General features: G+C 46.3%; 1 protein-coding gene across 1 annotated transcript; it reads left to right on the forward strand.

The window, feature by feature from the left end:
* Positions 1–2,940: 2,940 nt before the first annotated feature.
* LOC120928780 lies at positions 2,941–8,929 on the forward strand. The gene is made up of 2 exons (XM_040339770.1): positions 2,941–3,034; positions 6,987–8,929. The coding sequence occupies exon 2, from the start codon at positions 7,003–7,005 to the stop codon at positions 8,926–8,928; it is 1,926 nt and encodes a 641-aa protein (XP_040195704.1). The 5' UTR covers positions 2,941–3,034; positions 6,987–7,002; the 3' UTR covers position 8,929.
* The last annotated feature ends 4,803 nt before the right edge of the window (positions 8,930–13,732 follow it).

Raw genomic sequence — 13,732 nt, forward strand, 5'->3', positions numbered from 1 at the left:
GGCGCATATTTTGCGCCCATGGCGAATATAAATATGCGCCGAGTCTTGCCAACCTATTCATGGCCAAGTGGGAGGAGGATGTCGTCTATAAGGACCGGAACCCACACATTCTGTTGTGGGCAAGGTATATCGACGACATCCTCCTCCTATGGAATGGCACTAGGCCCCAACTTTATGAGTTTATAGGTTCCCTAAATAACAATAATAGGGGGATCCATCTCGTTCATGAGATGGACAAAGAAACAATCAACTTCCTTGACCTTACCATCAATAAGAAGGGAGGTAACTTTCAAACACAAACATACTTTAAGAAGACTGATAGGAACTCCTTCATTCCGGTGGGGAGTTGCCACCATAGAAACTGGCTCAATTCTGTACCCAAGAGCCAATTCATCAGAATGAGGAGGAACTGCACGTCTCTTGAAGATTACCAAACTCAATCTGAAGTCCTTAAAACCAGACTAGTTGAGAAGGGTTACGAACCTAGTGACTTAGATACTGTAAGGAAAGAGGTTGCTGATATTGACCGCTCTAAACTTTTAGATTCCACTATTAGGTCACGCAGGGAGGGCCCCATCATACCATTTGTTACCAGTTACTCTACCCAGCATTATCTTATTAAGAAGATTATTAAAAAGCACTGGCATTTGCTGGGTAATGACAGGTTAATTAGCACTTTTCTCCCTGCCAACCCCCAGATTATATTCAGAGGTGTCCCCTCATTAAGGGACAAAATATCACCAAATGTTGTTGATCCACCAACGAAAAAGGTTTCTTTTTTTCAGAGGGGTATCTCTGGATACCATCAATGTCGCAGATGTCAAATCTGTACATTAAACAAAGCTGCATCTAAAAAAACTCTGAAGTTTGTGTCAACTAGCACGTTGAGAGAGCATTCTATCGAACCATTCATCACCTGCAGCTCAACGGGTGTAGTCTATCTGCTGCAGTGCCCTTGTGGGCTGCAATATATAGGCCGAACCAAGAGGTCCATGCAGGTTAGATTGGGAGAACATGTAACCAATATACGATCAGGGTTCCCAAATCACTCAGTATCACACCATTACGATTTGTGTCACAATAGGAATCCTGAGGGAACGTTATTTCTGGGCATAGACAAATATGATGCCCATTGGAGAGGTGGTTCTCTAGTAAGAGAACTATCCAGGCTAGAAATGGCCTGGATACACCGTGTCCGCACATATACCCCATATGGATTTAATATAGACGTTGATGTCAACGCTTTTATTGACAATAGTTAGGCCATTTCAGAATAGGAATGCTTAATATCATCTTTGAAATATATGCTGTGAACCTGACTTGACATCCGGGGTATCAGGACTCCCTTATGGACACAATTCCTTTTTGTAGTTTTTTTCTTTTCACTTTTTTCTTTTTTTCATTTTACTAATTTTCTGTTCCTAGCAGTACACCTCATGTGTGCCGTAATGGCTCAATTTTGATATATTGCTAATTTTCAAATATTTTTTTAAATTTTTTTAAATTTTATCATTGTTAATTTCCTTCATTATTCCGATCGTTTTTCTGCCATATATGATCGGACAATTTTGAAGGGTATACAATCGGACCATAGGTGGATTTATTAATATGAATCCTTTTCTGATTTGATTTTACATTTTATATATAGATAATCTTGATTCGATTCATGATTTGATTTTTATTTTATATTCATGATGTCACATCGTCAACCAATAACAGGTTTGGGATTTGCACCTTAACAAGTGCGTGCACCCGGATTAAGTTCAAGTTGAATGTGTCCTCATATTAAGTTACACCTTTTAATTTAGGTGTTTTTTAATGTTGAAATGTTTGCGGCACACAATCTATGTCGGATTAATCCGATTAGTGTGAATGACCGTAAGACATTATACCCTTTGTATATTTTTAGCCTTAGTGATCAGCTGCCACATAGTTTGATTTAACTTATTTTTGGGAATTATTGCCAGCACCAACACTCAATTGTAGTTGGGATATACACTATTAGGTATAGGATCCCTCATCAAAAATGGCGGATCTGTGTCCACGATCCCCGGAAGTCAAGTCTGGGCGGTCCTATCGACACTGAATGCACATAAATAGTGGCGAGTCAGCACGCCGCTCGTGCCCCTGGAAGATGTCATTCTACTGACGAAACGGCGTAGGGAGGAACGGCGTGCTGACGTCATCATTGTTTGCCCGCGACCATCCGGAAGGAACGAGCGGATTATACAAGCCGGCCGGCTTTTACATTTTTAAATACACGCCAACTTACTATTTTGGACATGTGAGTGCATAAACTTTATTTTTTTCAATAAATCGCTGTGTTAGCAGTACTACTCTATGTTTGCCCTTCTTGTTTTCACTCCTGGGTTTAACGCATGAGTGCGTTCTGGCTAAGGACTACCCATTGTTTCCATCTGGTGTGGAAGAACCTAGCTGGGGAACGGAGGTTACCTATCAGTACTACATGCGATTTATTAATTGGTGTTCGGTAAGCAGAAAATTTTACCTAAGGTGGAGGTGCTTCAATCAGCTGTTTTTCACTCATTGTGGATTTTCTTTCCAACACAACTCGGTGCTTATATGAAGATTTGTCACGTTCAATCAACCTCTAGCTGATCACAGCTATATGGACTTTATATATTTCTGTGCACTATTTCACTTTTGTATTTATTAGCACATAAGCACTTTTCTTGTGATGTGTATAATTGTTCACTTTATCATGTCAGTAATGATTTACACACACCCACCATATTAGCAGCGCAGCAATCATCCTTTTTATAGTGTATGAACATGAACATGCAGATTTAAACGTGTGTGTGAAAGATTAAAAAAAATCCTCCTGGTAGAAAAGCGGTTAAAAGAAGGCGTCGCCCAACAGCCGCGCTGTGTGCAAAAAAGAAAAAAAAGTGATTTTAGTTTCGCTTCCTATTTGCTCAGCCAGGGCGCTTGTGCTCCTCCCCCGGGAGAGCTGGACTTTGCCATCTGCCTGTAAACCCCAGTGGTGGACCTACCCCAGGTCTGCAGCCATCAGGTACTCGGGGGAGGGGTGGGAATGTGTTCTTGTTCCGAGTTTAGCAGGCGATTCGCACGACAGAAATATTTTACTTAAAGGGGTTGTAAAGGAAAAACATTTTTTTCCCCCTAAATATCTTCCTTTACCTTAGTGCAGTCCTCCTTCACTTACCTCATTCTTCCATTTTTCTTTTAAATGTCCTTATTTCTTCCGAGAAATCCTCACTTCCTGTTCTTCTGTCTGTAACTCCACACCGTAATGCGAGGCTTTCTCCCTGGTGTGGAGTGTCGTGCTCGCCTCCTCCTTTGGACTACAGGAGTGTCAGGACGCCCACTAACACACAGCTCCTTTCTTTATCTGCAAAGTAGAGAGCGTCCTGACACTCCTGCTCGCCCCCTCCCCCCTCAAGAGGCTTTCTCCACACCAGGGAGAAAGCCTCGCATTACGGTGTGGAGTTACAGACAGAAGAACAGGAAGTGAGGATTTCTCAGAAGAAATAAGGACATTTAAAAGCAAAATGGAAGGATGAGGTACCGTATTCATCGCGGTATAACGCGCTCCCGCGTATACCGCGCACCCCTAAAGTGGCCCCCATTCCTGTGGAAAAAACGTTTTTTTGGTACTTACAGTTTTGGTGTCTTGCGCGGCGTCCATCGGCGGCCTCGTCGGGTCTGGCGTTCGTCTGCGGCTTCGGGGTGTCCTCTTCGGCGGGTCCGGCGTCCTTCTGCGGCTTCAGGTGTCCTTCTGCGGCTTCGGGTGTCCTTCTGCGGCGGGTCCTGTGTCCTCTTCGGCGGGTTCGGCGTCCTTCTGCGGCGTCCTCGCGGCGTCCTCCCCGCTAGTTTCCCGCGCCGAGTTTGAATACTGCGCCAACATATACAGAGCGCAGTACACTCGTGTATTGTCGGCAATGCTCGGCTACCCGCGCTGACGTCCTGTACGTCCAGGACGTGAGCGCGGAAGGAGCCGAGACTGCCCGACTATACCCGAGTGTACTGCGCTCGGTATATGTCGGCGCAGTATTCAAAACTCGGCGCGGGAAAGCGGGTATCGGCGTATACCGCGCACCCACGATTTTGCCCTGATTTTTAGGGCAAAAAAGTGCGCGGTATACGCCGATAAATACGGTAAGTGAAGGAGGACTGCACTGAGGTAAAGGAAGATATTTAGGGAAAAAAAATTGTACCTTTACAATCCCTTTAACCACTTAAGACCCGGACCATTATGCAGGTAAAGGACCCGGGCTAGTTTTTGCGATTCGGCACTGCGTCGCTTTAACTGACAATTGCGCGGTCGTGCGACGTGGCTCCCAAACAAAATTGGCGTCCTTTTTTTCCCCCCAAAAATAGAGATTTCTTTCGGTGGTATTCGATCACCTCTGCGGTTTTTATTTTTTGCGCTATAAATATAAATAGAGCGACAATTAAAAAAAAAAAAATGCAATATTTTTAACTTTTTGCTATAATAAATATCCACCCAAAAATATATAAAAAAAATTTTTTTCCCTCAGTTTAGGCCGATACGTATTCTTCTACCTATTATTGGTAAAAAAAAATCGTAATAAGCGTTTATCGGTTGGTTTGCGCAAAATTTATAGCGTTTACAAAATAGGGGATAGTTTTATGGCATTTTTATCAATATTTTTTTTTTTACTACGAATGGCGGCGATCAGCGATTTTTTTCGTGGCTGCGACATTATGGCGGACCCATCGGACAATTTTGACAATTTTTTTGGGACCATTGTAATTTTCACAGCGAAAAGTGCTATGAAAATGCACTGGTTACTGTGAAAATTACAATTGCAGTGAAGGAGTTAACCACTAGGGGGCGCTGTAGGAGTTATGTGTGACCTCATATGTGTTTCTAACTGTAGGGGGGGCCGGGCTGGACGTGCGACATCACTGATCGTCTTTCCCTATATCAGGGAACAGACGATCAGTGACATTGCCACTGTGAAGAACAGGGAAGGTGTGTTTACACTCACCTCTCCCCGTTCTTCAGCTCCGGGGACCGATCGCGGGACACCGGCGGCGATCGGGTCCGTGGGTCCCGCGGTCACGGAGCTTCGGAACCGCGCCAGCGACCCACGGCTGGGCACTTAATGTGGACGTACAGGTATGTGCCTGTGCCCAGCCGTGGCCATTCTGCCGACGTATATGTGCCCATTATTGCCACCCATCAGTGCCCATTATTGCCACCCATCAGTGCTCATCACTGCCACAGATCAGTGCCCATCACTGCCAGCTATCAATGCCCTTTAGTGCCACCTACCAGTGCCGCCTATTAGTGCCCACCAGTGCCGCCTATCAGTGCCCACTAGTGCCGCCTTATTGGTTCCCACTAGTGCAGCCTTATCGGTGCTTATCAGTGCAGCCCATCGGTGCCCATCAGTGCCCATCACTGCCACAAATCAGTGCCCATCACTGCCACAAATCAGTGCCACCTATCAATGCCACCAATTAGCGCCACTTCTCAGTGCCCACCAGTGCCATTTATCAATGCCCTTCAGTGCCACCCACCAGTACTGCCTATTAGTGCCCACCAGTGCTGCCTATCAGTGCCGCCTTATCAGTTCCCATCAATACAGCCTCATCAGCGCACATCAATGAAGGAGAAAAATTACCAAACAAAATGTAAAAAAATATAGTTTTTTTTTTAAAATTCAGTCTTTTTCATATTTTTTTTACAAAAAAATAAAAACCGCAGAGGTAATCAAATTCCAGCAAAAGAAAGCTCTATTTGTGGGGAAAAAATTATAAAAATGTCATTTGGGTACAGCGGTTGCATGACCGCGCAATTGTCATTCAAAGTGCGTCAGCGCTGAAAGCTGAAAATACGTCGGCAGAATGGCACGGACAGGCACATTGGCGTACCAGTACGTCCCTGCCTAGACGTGGGTCGGGGGTCTGATCGGGACCCCCCCCCTGGTACATGCGGCGGTTCCCGTGGCTTCAGGAGCGATCCGGGACGAGGGCGCGGCTATTCGTTTCTAGCCGCTCCATCGCGATCGCTCCCCGGAGCTGAAGAACGGGGAGAGCCGTATGTAAACACAGCTTCCCCGTGCTTCACTGTGGCGGCGTATCGATCGTGTCATCCCTTTTATAGGGGAGACTTGATCGATGACGTCAGTCCTACAGCCACACCCCCCTACAGTTGTAAACACACACTAGGTGAACCCTAACTCCTACAGCGCCCCCTGTGGTTAACTCCCAAACTGCAACTGTCATTTTCACAATAAAGAATGCAATTTAAATGCATTTTTTGCTGTGAAAATGACAATGGTCCCAAAAATGTGTCAAAATTGTCCGAAGTGTCCGCCATAATGTCGCAGTCACGAAAAAAATCGCTGATCGCCGCCATTAGTAGTAAAAAAAAACAAAAAAAAAAAACTATCCCCTATTTTGTAAACGCTCTAAATTTTGCGCAAACCAATCGATAAACGCTTATTGCGATTTTTTTTTTATAAAAATAGGTAGAAGAATACGTATCGGCCTAAACTGAGGAAAAAAAATCGTTTTTTTATATATTTTTGGGGGATTTTTATTGTAGCAAAAAGTAAAAAATATAGCTTTTTTTCAAAATTGTCGCTCTATTTTTGTTTATAGCGCAAAAAATAAAAACCGCAGAGGTGATCAAATACCACCAAAAGAAATCTCTATTTGTGGGGAAAAAAGGACGCCAATTTTGTTTGGGAGCCACGTCGCACGACTGCGCAATTGTCTGTTAAAGCGACGCAGTGCCGAATTGTAAAAACCCCTTGGGTCATTTAGCAGCATATTGGTCCGGTCCTTAAGTGGTTAAAGGTGCGTTTTCCAACGTATTGGCACTTTTTTTTCTTTTTTAGAATACGACATATACCTATTTTTTTATTTACGTAATTGTTGCTTGCATATGTGGATTTTTTGTTCTGCTTTTTTACTTTTTGTTTTGATTTATTCAACCGTCGAGTAACAATTTTTTTTTTTTTTTACAGGACTCTCAAGCGATCCATGGAGGAGGGAGTCCTGTGCAGGCTCCCCAGGCGGGGGGAGATCGGTGATATTATCCGTGAGTTGTGCGGGAAGACACCCCGCGTTGAGGAATTATGTAACGTGACGGATCCTGCAAATGTCTCAGAGGAATCAGCCATAGAAGATTTACGTGATACCGAGGAGGGACCGCCCGAGATTACAGATCTACAACTAGACGTCCATACCGCAAGCAACCTTCTAGATATATCAGAGGACCAGAAAATAGCATCAAGGTCCGAAACGCACCGAAATCGCCCCGAGACGCCAGAAAGATTCCAGTGGCCTCAGGTCCTCAGCAGTCAGAGTTTCTCCTCGGGGCGACACTCATGGGAAGTGGTGAGTGGGGAATCCCGTAGCTGGATCGTCGGGATGTGCTACCCAAGCATAGACCGGACACAATGGCAGTCGGTGATCGGAAATAACCCAAAATCCTGGTGTTTGGTCAGGTCCGGTAATCGGTATTCAGTGATACACGACAAGGAAGAGCGAATATTACCGGGCAAGATCTCCAGTAACAGAGTCAGGATCGATTTAGATTATTCAGTGATACACGACAAGGAAGAGCGAAGATTACCGGGCAAGATCTCCAGTAACAGAGTCAGGATCGATTTAGATTATGAGGCCGGGCAGATCTCATTTTATGAGTTGGGTGACCCAACGCGCCGCCTACACACCTTCACGGCCTCCTTCACCGAGCCCCTCCATGCTGCATTATGTGTATGGGAGGGTTGTGTGGCCACCTCTAGAGGAGCAAATATGGAAGAAGTGCAGCAAACATCGGATGTGACGGGAAATGGAGACCTAATACTAGACGTGGACACGGCTTATAACAAGCTACTTATATCGCACGATAAGAAAACTGCCTCTTGGTCGTACCATCTGCTAAATCGCCAAAATACTCTAAAGAGGTTCCATCGCCCTCAGGTACTGAGCTGCCAGAGATTCTTCTCGGGACAACACTCCTGGGAAGTAGACGTCGGAGCATCGGACAGTTGGAGAGTTGGAATGTGCTATCCCAGTATAGACAGGTCAGAATGGCAGTCGGTGATTGGAAACAACCGTAAGTCGTGGTGTTTGGTCCGGTTGGAGAACGGCTATTCGGCAATACATGACAGCCACGAGACGCAGTTGCCCGTGAAGATCTCTGGTAACCGATTCAGGATATTTCTAGATTATGAAGCCGGCCAGCTCTCTTTTTACGCCTTGGGTGAGCCAATCCGCCACTTGCACACCTTCACTGCCACCTTCACCGAGCCCCTCCATGCTGCAATATGGGTATCGTTGGGTTGCGTAAGGATATCTGGGAAAGCAATTTTAGAGGCCTCGGAGCGGACGCCGGAGCTGTTGGAGGAGGCAGACATATTGCTAGATGTGAACTCGGCCAGTAATTTTGTAGCGGTATCAGATGACGGGAAAAGGGCCTGCTGGACCTACGACAACCAAAATCGTCCCGAAACACCAAAGAGATTCCATGACTATCCACAAGTGTTAAGCAGCCAGAGCTTCGACTCGGGGCGACACTACTGGGAAGTGGATGTTGGGCCAGCCTATAGCTGGAGACTCGGCATGTGTTACCCCAGCTTAGACAGGGTGGGAAAGCCTGGGTCGGCGGTTGGAAAAAATGACAAGTCATGGTGCTTGGACATGGATGGTACTCAGTATTCGGCTAGACACGCCGGTAATATAACCCAGTTACCCTACTATATATCCAGTAACAGAATCAGGATATATCTAGATTACGAGGCCGGGCAGCTTTCGTTTTATGAGCTGCGAGACCCGATCCGACACCTCCACACCTTCACTGCCACCTTCACCGAGCCCCTCCATGCCATAGTATGTGTCTGGGAGGGTTATATGAGGATATCTGGTGGAGGATCGGCACATGTGGAGTTACCTATTAACTAGGGCTTTTTGATTTTTTTTTTCCATAGCTCGCGGGCAGGATTCTTTAGGTGAGGACGCGGCTTCGGCCTAGTCCATGGCCTTTTCCCAGGTTCGCGGCGGAGTAGGCGTGGTCTCGCCTAAAAATCCTGCCCGCAGCTCCCCGCGATCCTGGGAAAGGCCCGCGAGGCCGCTTGCGGCCCTTTCACAGGATTGCGGCGAGCTGCGGGCAGGATTCTTTAGTCGAGGCCGTGGCTTCGGCCTAGTCTGTGGCCTTTTCCCAGGATCGCGGCGGACTAGGCCGAAGCCGCGGCCTCGCCTAAAAATCCTGCCCGCAGCTCACCGTGATCCTGGGAAAAGGCCACGCAGCTCCTGCCCGCAGCTCGCCGTGATCCTGGCCTTTTCCCAGGATCGCGGCGAGCTGCGGGCAGGTTTTTTTTTTGGGCGAGGCCGTGGCTTGGGCCTAGTCCGAAACCTTTTCCTAGAATTGTGGCGGACTAGGCCTCGCCTTAAAACTTAGGATCGGCGCGGTGTCCATGGAAAAAAAAAACTTGATTCGTATCGTGAATAAAGATTTTTTTTAAAAATCGCAGTTTTTTTTTCCCTAAAATCGCCCAGCCCTACTATTAACAGACCAGTGATGTAGCAAAGTTAGGGAATGTGATTGGTTCACTATTTCCTACAGCGTTCCAATACGGTCCAGTGCAGGAGAAATAGATTTGGAACGGACTGGAGCTGCAAGCACTGGAGTGAACTATGCCTTTGGAAACCATATAACCTACTTTCCGTGGGTCCTTTTTTCCCACAAATAGAGCTTTCTTTTGGTGGTATTTGATCACCTCTGCGGTTTTTATTTTTTGCGCTATAAACAAAAATATAGCGACGATTTTGAAAAAAATTCAATATTTTTTACTTTTTGCTCTAATAAATATCCCCCAAAAATATATAATTTTTTTTTCCTCACTTTAGGCCGATACGTATTCTTCTACATATTTTTGGTAAAAAAAAAAAATCGCAATAATCGTTTATCGGTTGGTTTGCGCAAAATTTTAAGCGTTTACAAAATAGGTGATAGTTTTATTGCATTTTTATGAATTTTTTTTTTTTACTACTAATGGCGGCGATCAGCGATTTTTTTCGTGACTGCGACATTATGGCGGACACTTCGGACAATTTTGACACATTTTTGGGACCGTTGCCATTTTCACAGCAAAAAATGCATTTAAATTGCATTGTTTATTGTGAAAATGACAATTGCAGTTTGGGAGTTAACCACAGGGGGTGCTGTAGGAGTTATGTTTCACCTAGTGTGTGTTTACAACTGTAGGGGGGTGTGGCTGGAGTAACGTCATCGATTGTGTCTCCCTATAAAAGGGATCACACGATCGATGATACCTCCACAGTGAAGAACGGGGAAGCTGTGTTTACACGCGGCTCTCCCCGTTCTTCAGCTCCGGGGACCGATCGCGGGACCCCAGCGGAGGGGGGAAAATGCACTGGACTCTATCAAAAACGCACTGTAACGCATCAAAAACGCGCCTGGAACGCATCTGGACTGCGTTTCTATGGTGTGAACTGGCCCTTAAGATTAAGACAGAGGGGGAAAAATGCACCGGTCCTTTTAAAAAACGCACCAAAAACTTACCGGAAAGCGTCAAAAACGCACATGCGGAGAAACACCCGGAACTTTCTAGGATTGCATTTCTGTGGTGTGAACCGGCCCCCAAATCAGTGGATCCCAACCCTACCGGCAGGAAGGAATAATGGGGCCCCTTAAACAGCTTCAGGCATGGGACCCCTGGAGCAGAGAAGCGGGGGGTGCCGTGGATTGAGAAGCGGGGGGTGACACGAAATTGGGGGGGTTGCCCTGGGGACCTCTTACAAAAAATAAATAAATAAAAATTATAAAAAAAAGGGGGGGTTGCCATCCGGGCCCCTGGGGACCTCTGGGCCCTTTAATAAAAACAAAAAAAAGAATAAAAAAATGTATATTATAAAAAAAGAAAAAGGGGGGTTGTCATCCGGGGACCTGGGGACCGACGGACCCCTTACGAAAAAAAGAAAAGAAAAGGGGGTTGGCATCCGGGCCCCTTACAGGTGTACTGCCTGTACCCCCCTGATGGCGGCCCTGCCTACCGGGTCCAACTGTGGAGAGGTGTCACAAAAACAGAATTTATAAACTCACTATAGCCATTCACTCAAATATCTTACATTTTATTAATAAATACTTTTTTATTTTTTTCATTATTAACCACTTGCCGCCCGCCAATGACAGATTGACGGCGGCAAAGTGGTTGTAGAATCCTGACCGGACGTCATATGACGTCATCAGGATTCTTAGCCGCTGCGCGCCCCCAGGGGCGCGCATCGCGGCGATCGTTGTTGCGGGGTGTCAGTCTGACACCCCGCAACACCGATCTCGGTAAAGAGTCTCTCACGGAGACTCTTTACCACGTGATCAGCCGTGTCCAACCACGGCTGATCACGGTGTAAACAGGAAGAGCCGTCGATGGCTCTTCCTCACTCGCGTCTGACAGACGCGAGTAGAGGAGAGCAGATCGGCGGCTCTCCTGACAGGGGGGGTTCGCGCTGATTGTTTATCAGCGCAGCCCCCCCTCGGATCGCCACATGGACCACCAGGGATGCCCACCAGGGAAGGGCAAAACAACAAAAATTGAGAAAAAAAAAGTCAAAAAAAAAAAAGTCTGAAAAAAAAGTCTGGGGAAAAAAAAAAAGGATGCAAAAAAAAAAGATGCCAATCAGTGCCCACAAATGGGCACTGACTGGCAACAAGTAAATCAGTGCCGCCCCACAGTGTCCATCAGTGCCGCCCCACAGTGTCCATCAGTGCCACCCCACAGTGCCCATCAGTGCCACCCCACAGTGCCCATCAGTGCCACCCCACAGTGCCCATCAGTGCCACCCCACAGTGCCCATCAGTGCCACCCCACAGTGCCCATCTGTGCCGCCCATGAGTGCCCATCTGTGCCGCCCATGAGTGCCCAGTGCCGCCCATGAGTGCCCATCAGTGCCGCCCATGAGTGCCCATCAGTGCCGCCCATGAGTGCCCATCAGTGCCAACTATGTGTGCCCATGAGTGCCGCCTATGTGTGCCCATCAGTGCCGCATACCAGCGCCGCCAATCAGTGCCACCTCATCTGTGCCCGTCAGTACTACCTCGTCGATGTCCATCAGTGCCATCTCATCTGTGCCCATCAGTGCCACCATATCAGTGCCCATAGTCTTCTTTTAGTTGTTGCGCAAAAAAAAAAAATCGCAGAGGTGATCAAATACCACCAAAAGAAAGCTCTATTTGTGGGTAAAAAAGGACGCCAATTTTGTTTGGGTACAATGTAGCATGACCGCGCAATTGTCATTCAAAGTGCGACAGTGCTGAAAGCTGAAAATTGGCTTGGGCAGGAAGGTACGTAAGTGCCCTGTATGGAAGTGGTTAATAATGAATAATCCCTTCTATAATGTATATAATGACCTGTCTGTCCAATGAGGAGATTCCATAATAAAAGGTACAAAATGTGTATTTATTTTATATTTTGTATTTTAATTTTATATTTTTTTTATTTAAAGTTTAACTTTACCCAAAATTATTTATTTTTTTTTTCTTTGGAAAAGATTTTCCCCGCCCTTCCTGTCCCGGTGATCAGTCGTCAGCAGTGGGATTTCCCTTGTTTTTTTTTTTTTTTTTTTGAGGAGATTTCTTCTTATTTCCTGTTGGGTCTCTGGAACAATAAATTATTATTATTATTATTATTATACAGGATTCATATAGCGCCAACAGTTTACGCAGCGCTTTACAATAAATTAATCTTTCTGAATGTTGATCTGTATAAATCATCAATAAAATATTATATTCTTTATTTGAATTTTTGTTGACCGCGAGAGCTGTCCAATAAGCTGCCTGCATTGTGCAAGGACCTCCTAATTCTACTTTTTGGGAGGGGCTTAGTTTAAAAAAAAATAAAAAAGGGTGGGGGGCATATGATTGGTTAGTTGCCCGTCTGTATTCCTAATCTGACTCATGGATGATTCATAATGAAAAAGAGGTGACCCCCCCCCTAGGGTGACCACGTGTCCCGGATTGCTGCATTTTGCAGGTCTGTCCCGGGCACCTTCATTCCAGGACAATACAGTGTCCCGGTGACTTGTCGTTAAGGTTCCCCTAACTAGAAAGTTCCTTTAACCACTTGACACCCGCACGCCGTCATATGACGTCCAAAACGGGGACCTGTTATCCTGGGTGGACGTCATATGACGTGATGGGCTTTGCGGGGGGATATCTCAATGATGCCTGCACCCGGAGGCATCATTGAGATATAATTTTTTAGCGGCGGCGATCCTGCGCACCGTAAGAACGATCATAGCGGCGGTTCCGCCGCTAGATCGTTCTTACAGGCGGCGGGAGGGGACATCCCCCCCTCCCGCCGCCATCCGGTGCTTCTCCGGGCTCTCCCGTCCCACCGGGGGCCCGGAGAGATGATCGCCGTCCGCCGGATGTTTGCCATAGAGAAGACTGGTGACCATCTGGTCACCAGTCATCTCTATGACCGTCGGAGGCCCGGGCGCGATGTGATGACGTCACGCCCGGGTCCCCGTAAGTAAACAAACCGCAATTGCGGCTAGTTTGAATGAGATCTGTGAATTTTTTTTCACGATCTCATTCTTTCCAGCCTGCAGGAGAGATGTGGAGTCTTATTGACCCGCCTCTCTCCATAAAGAGGACCTGTCACACACATTTCCTATTACAAGGGATGTTTACATTCCTTGTAATAGGAATAAAAGCGATTGAAAAAAAAAAAAAGTAAAAAAAAGT

This window comes from Rana temporaria, chromosome 2 (genome assembly GCF_905171775.1).
Source record: "Rana temporaria chromosome 2, aRanTem1.1, whole genome shotgun sequence".
In the NCBI taxonomy this organism is placed as follows: domain Eukaryota; kingdom Metazoa; phylum Chordata; class Amphibia; order Anura; family Ranidae; genus Rana; species Rana temporaria.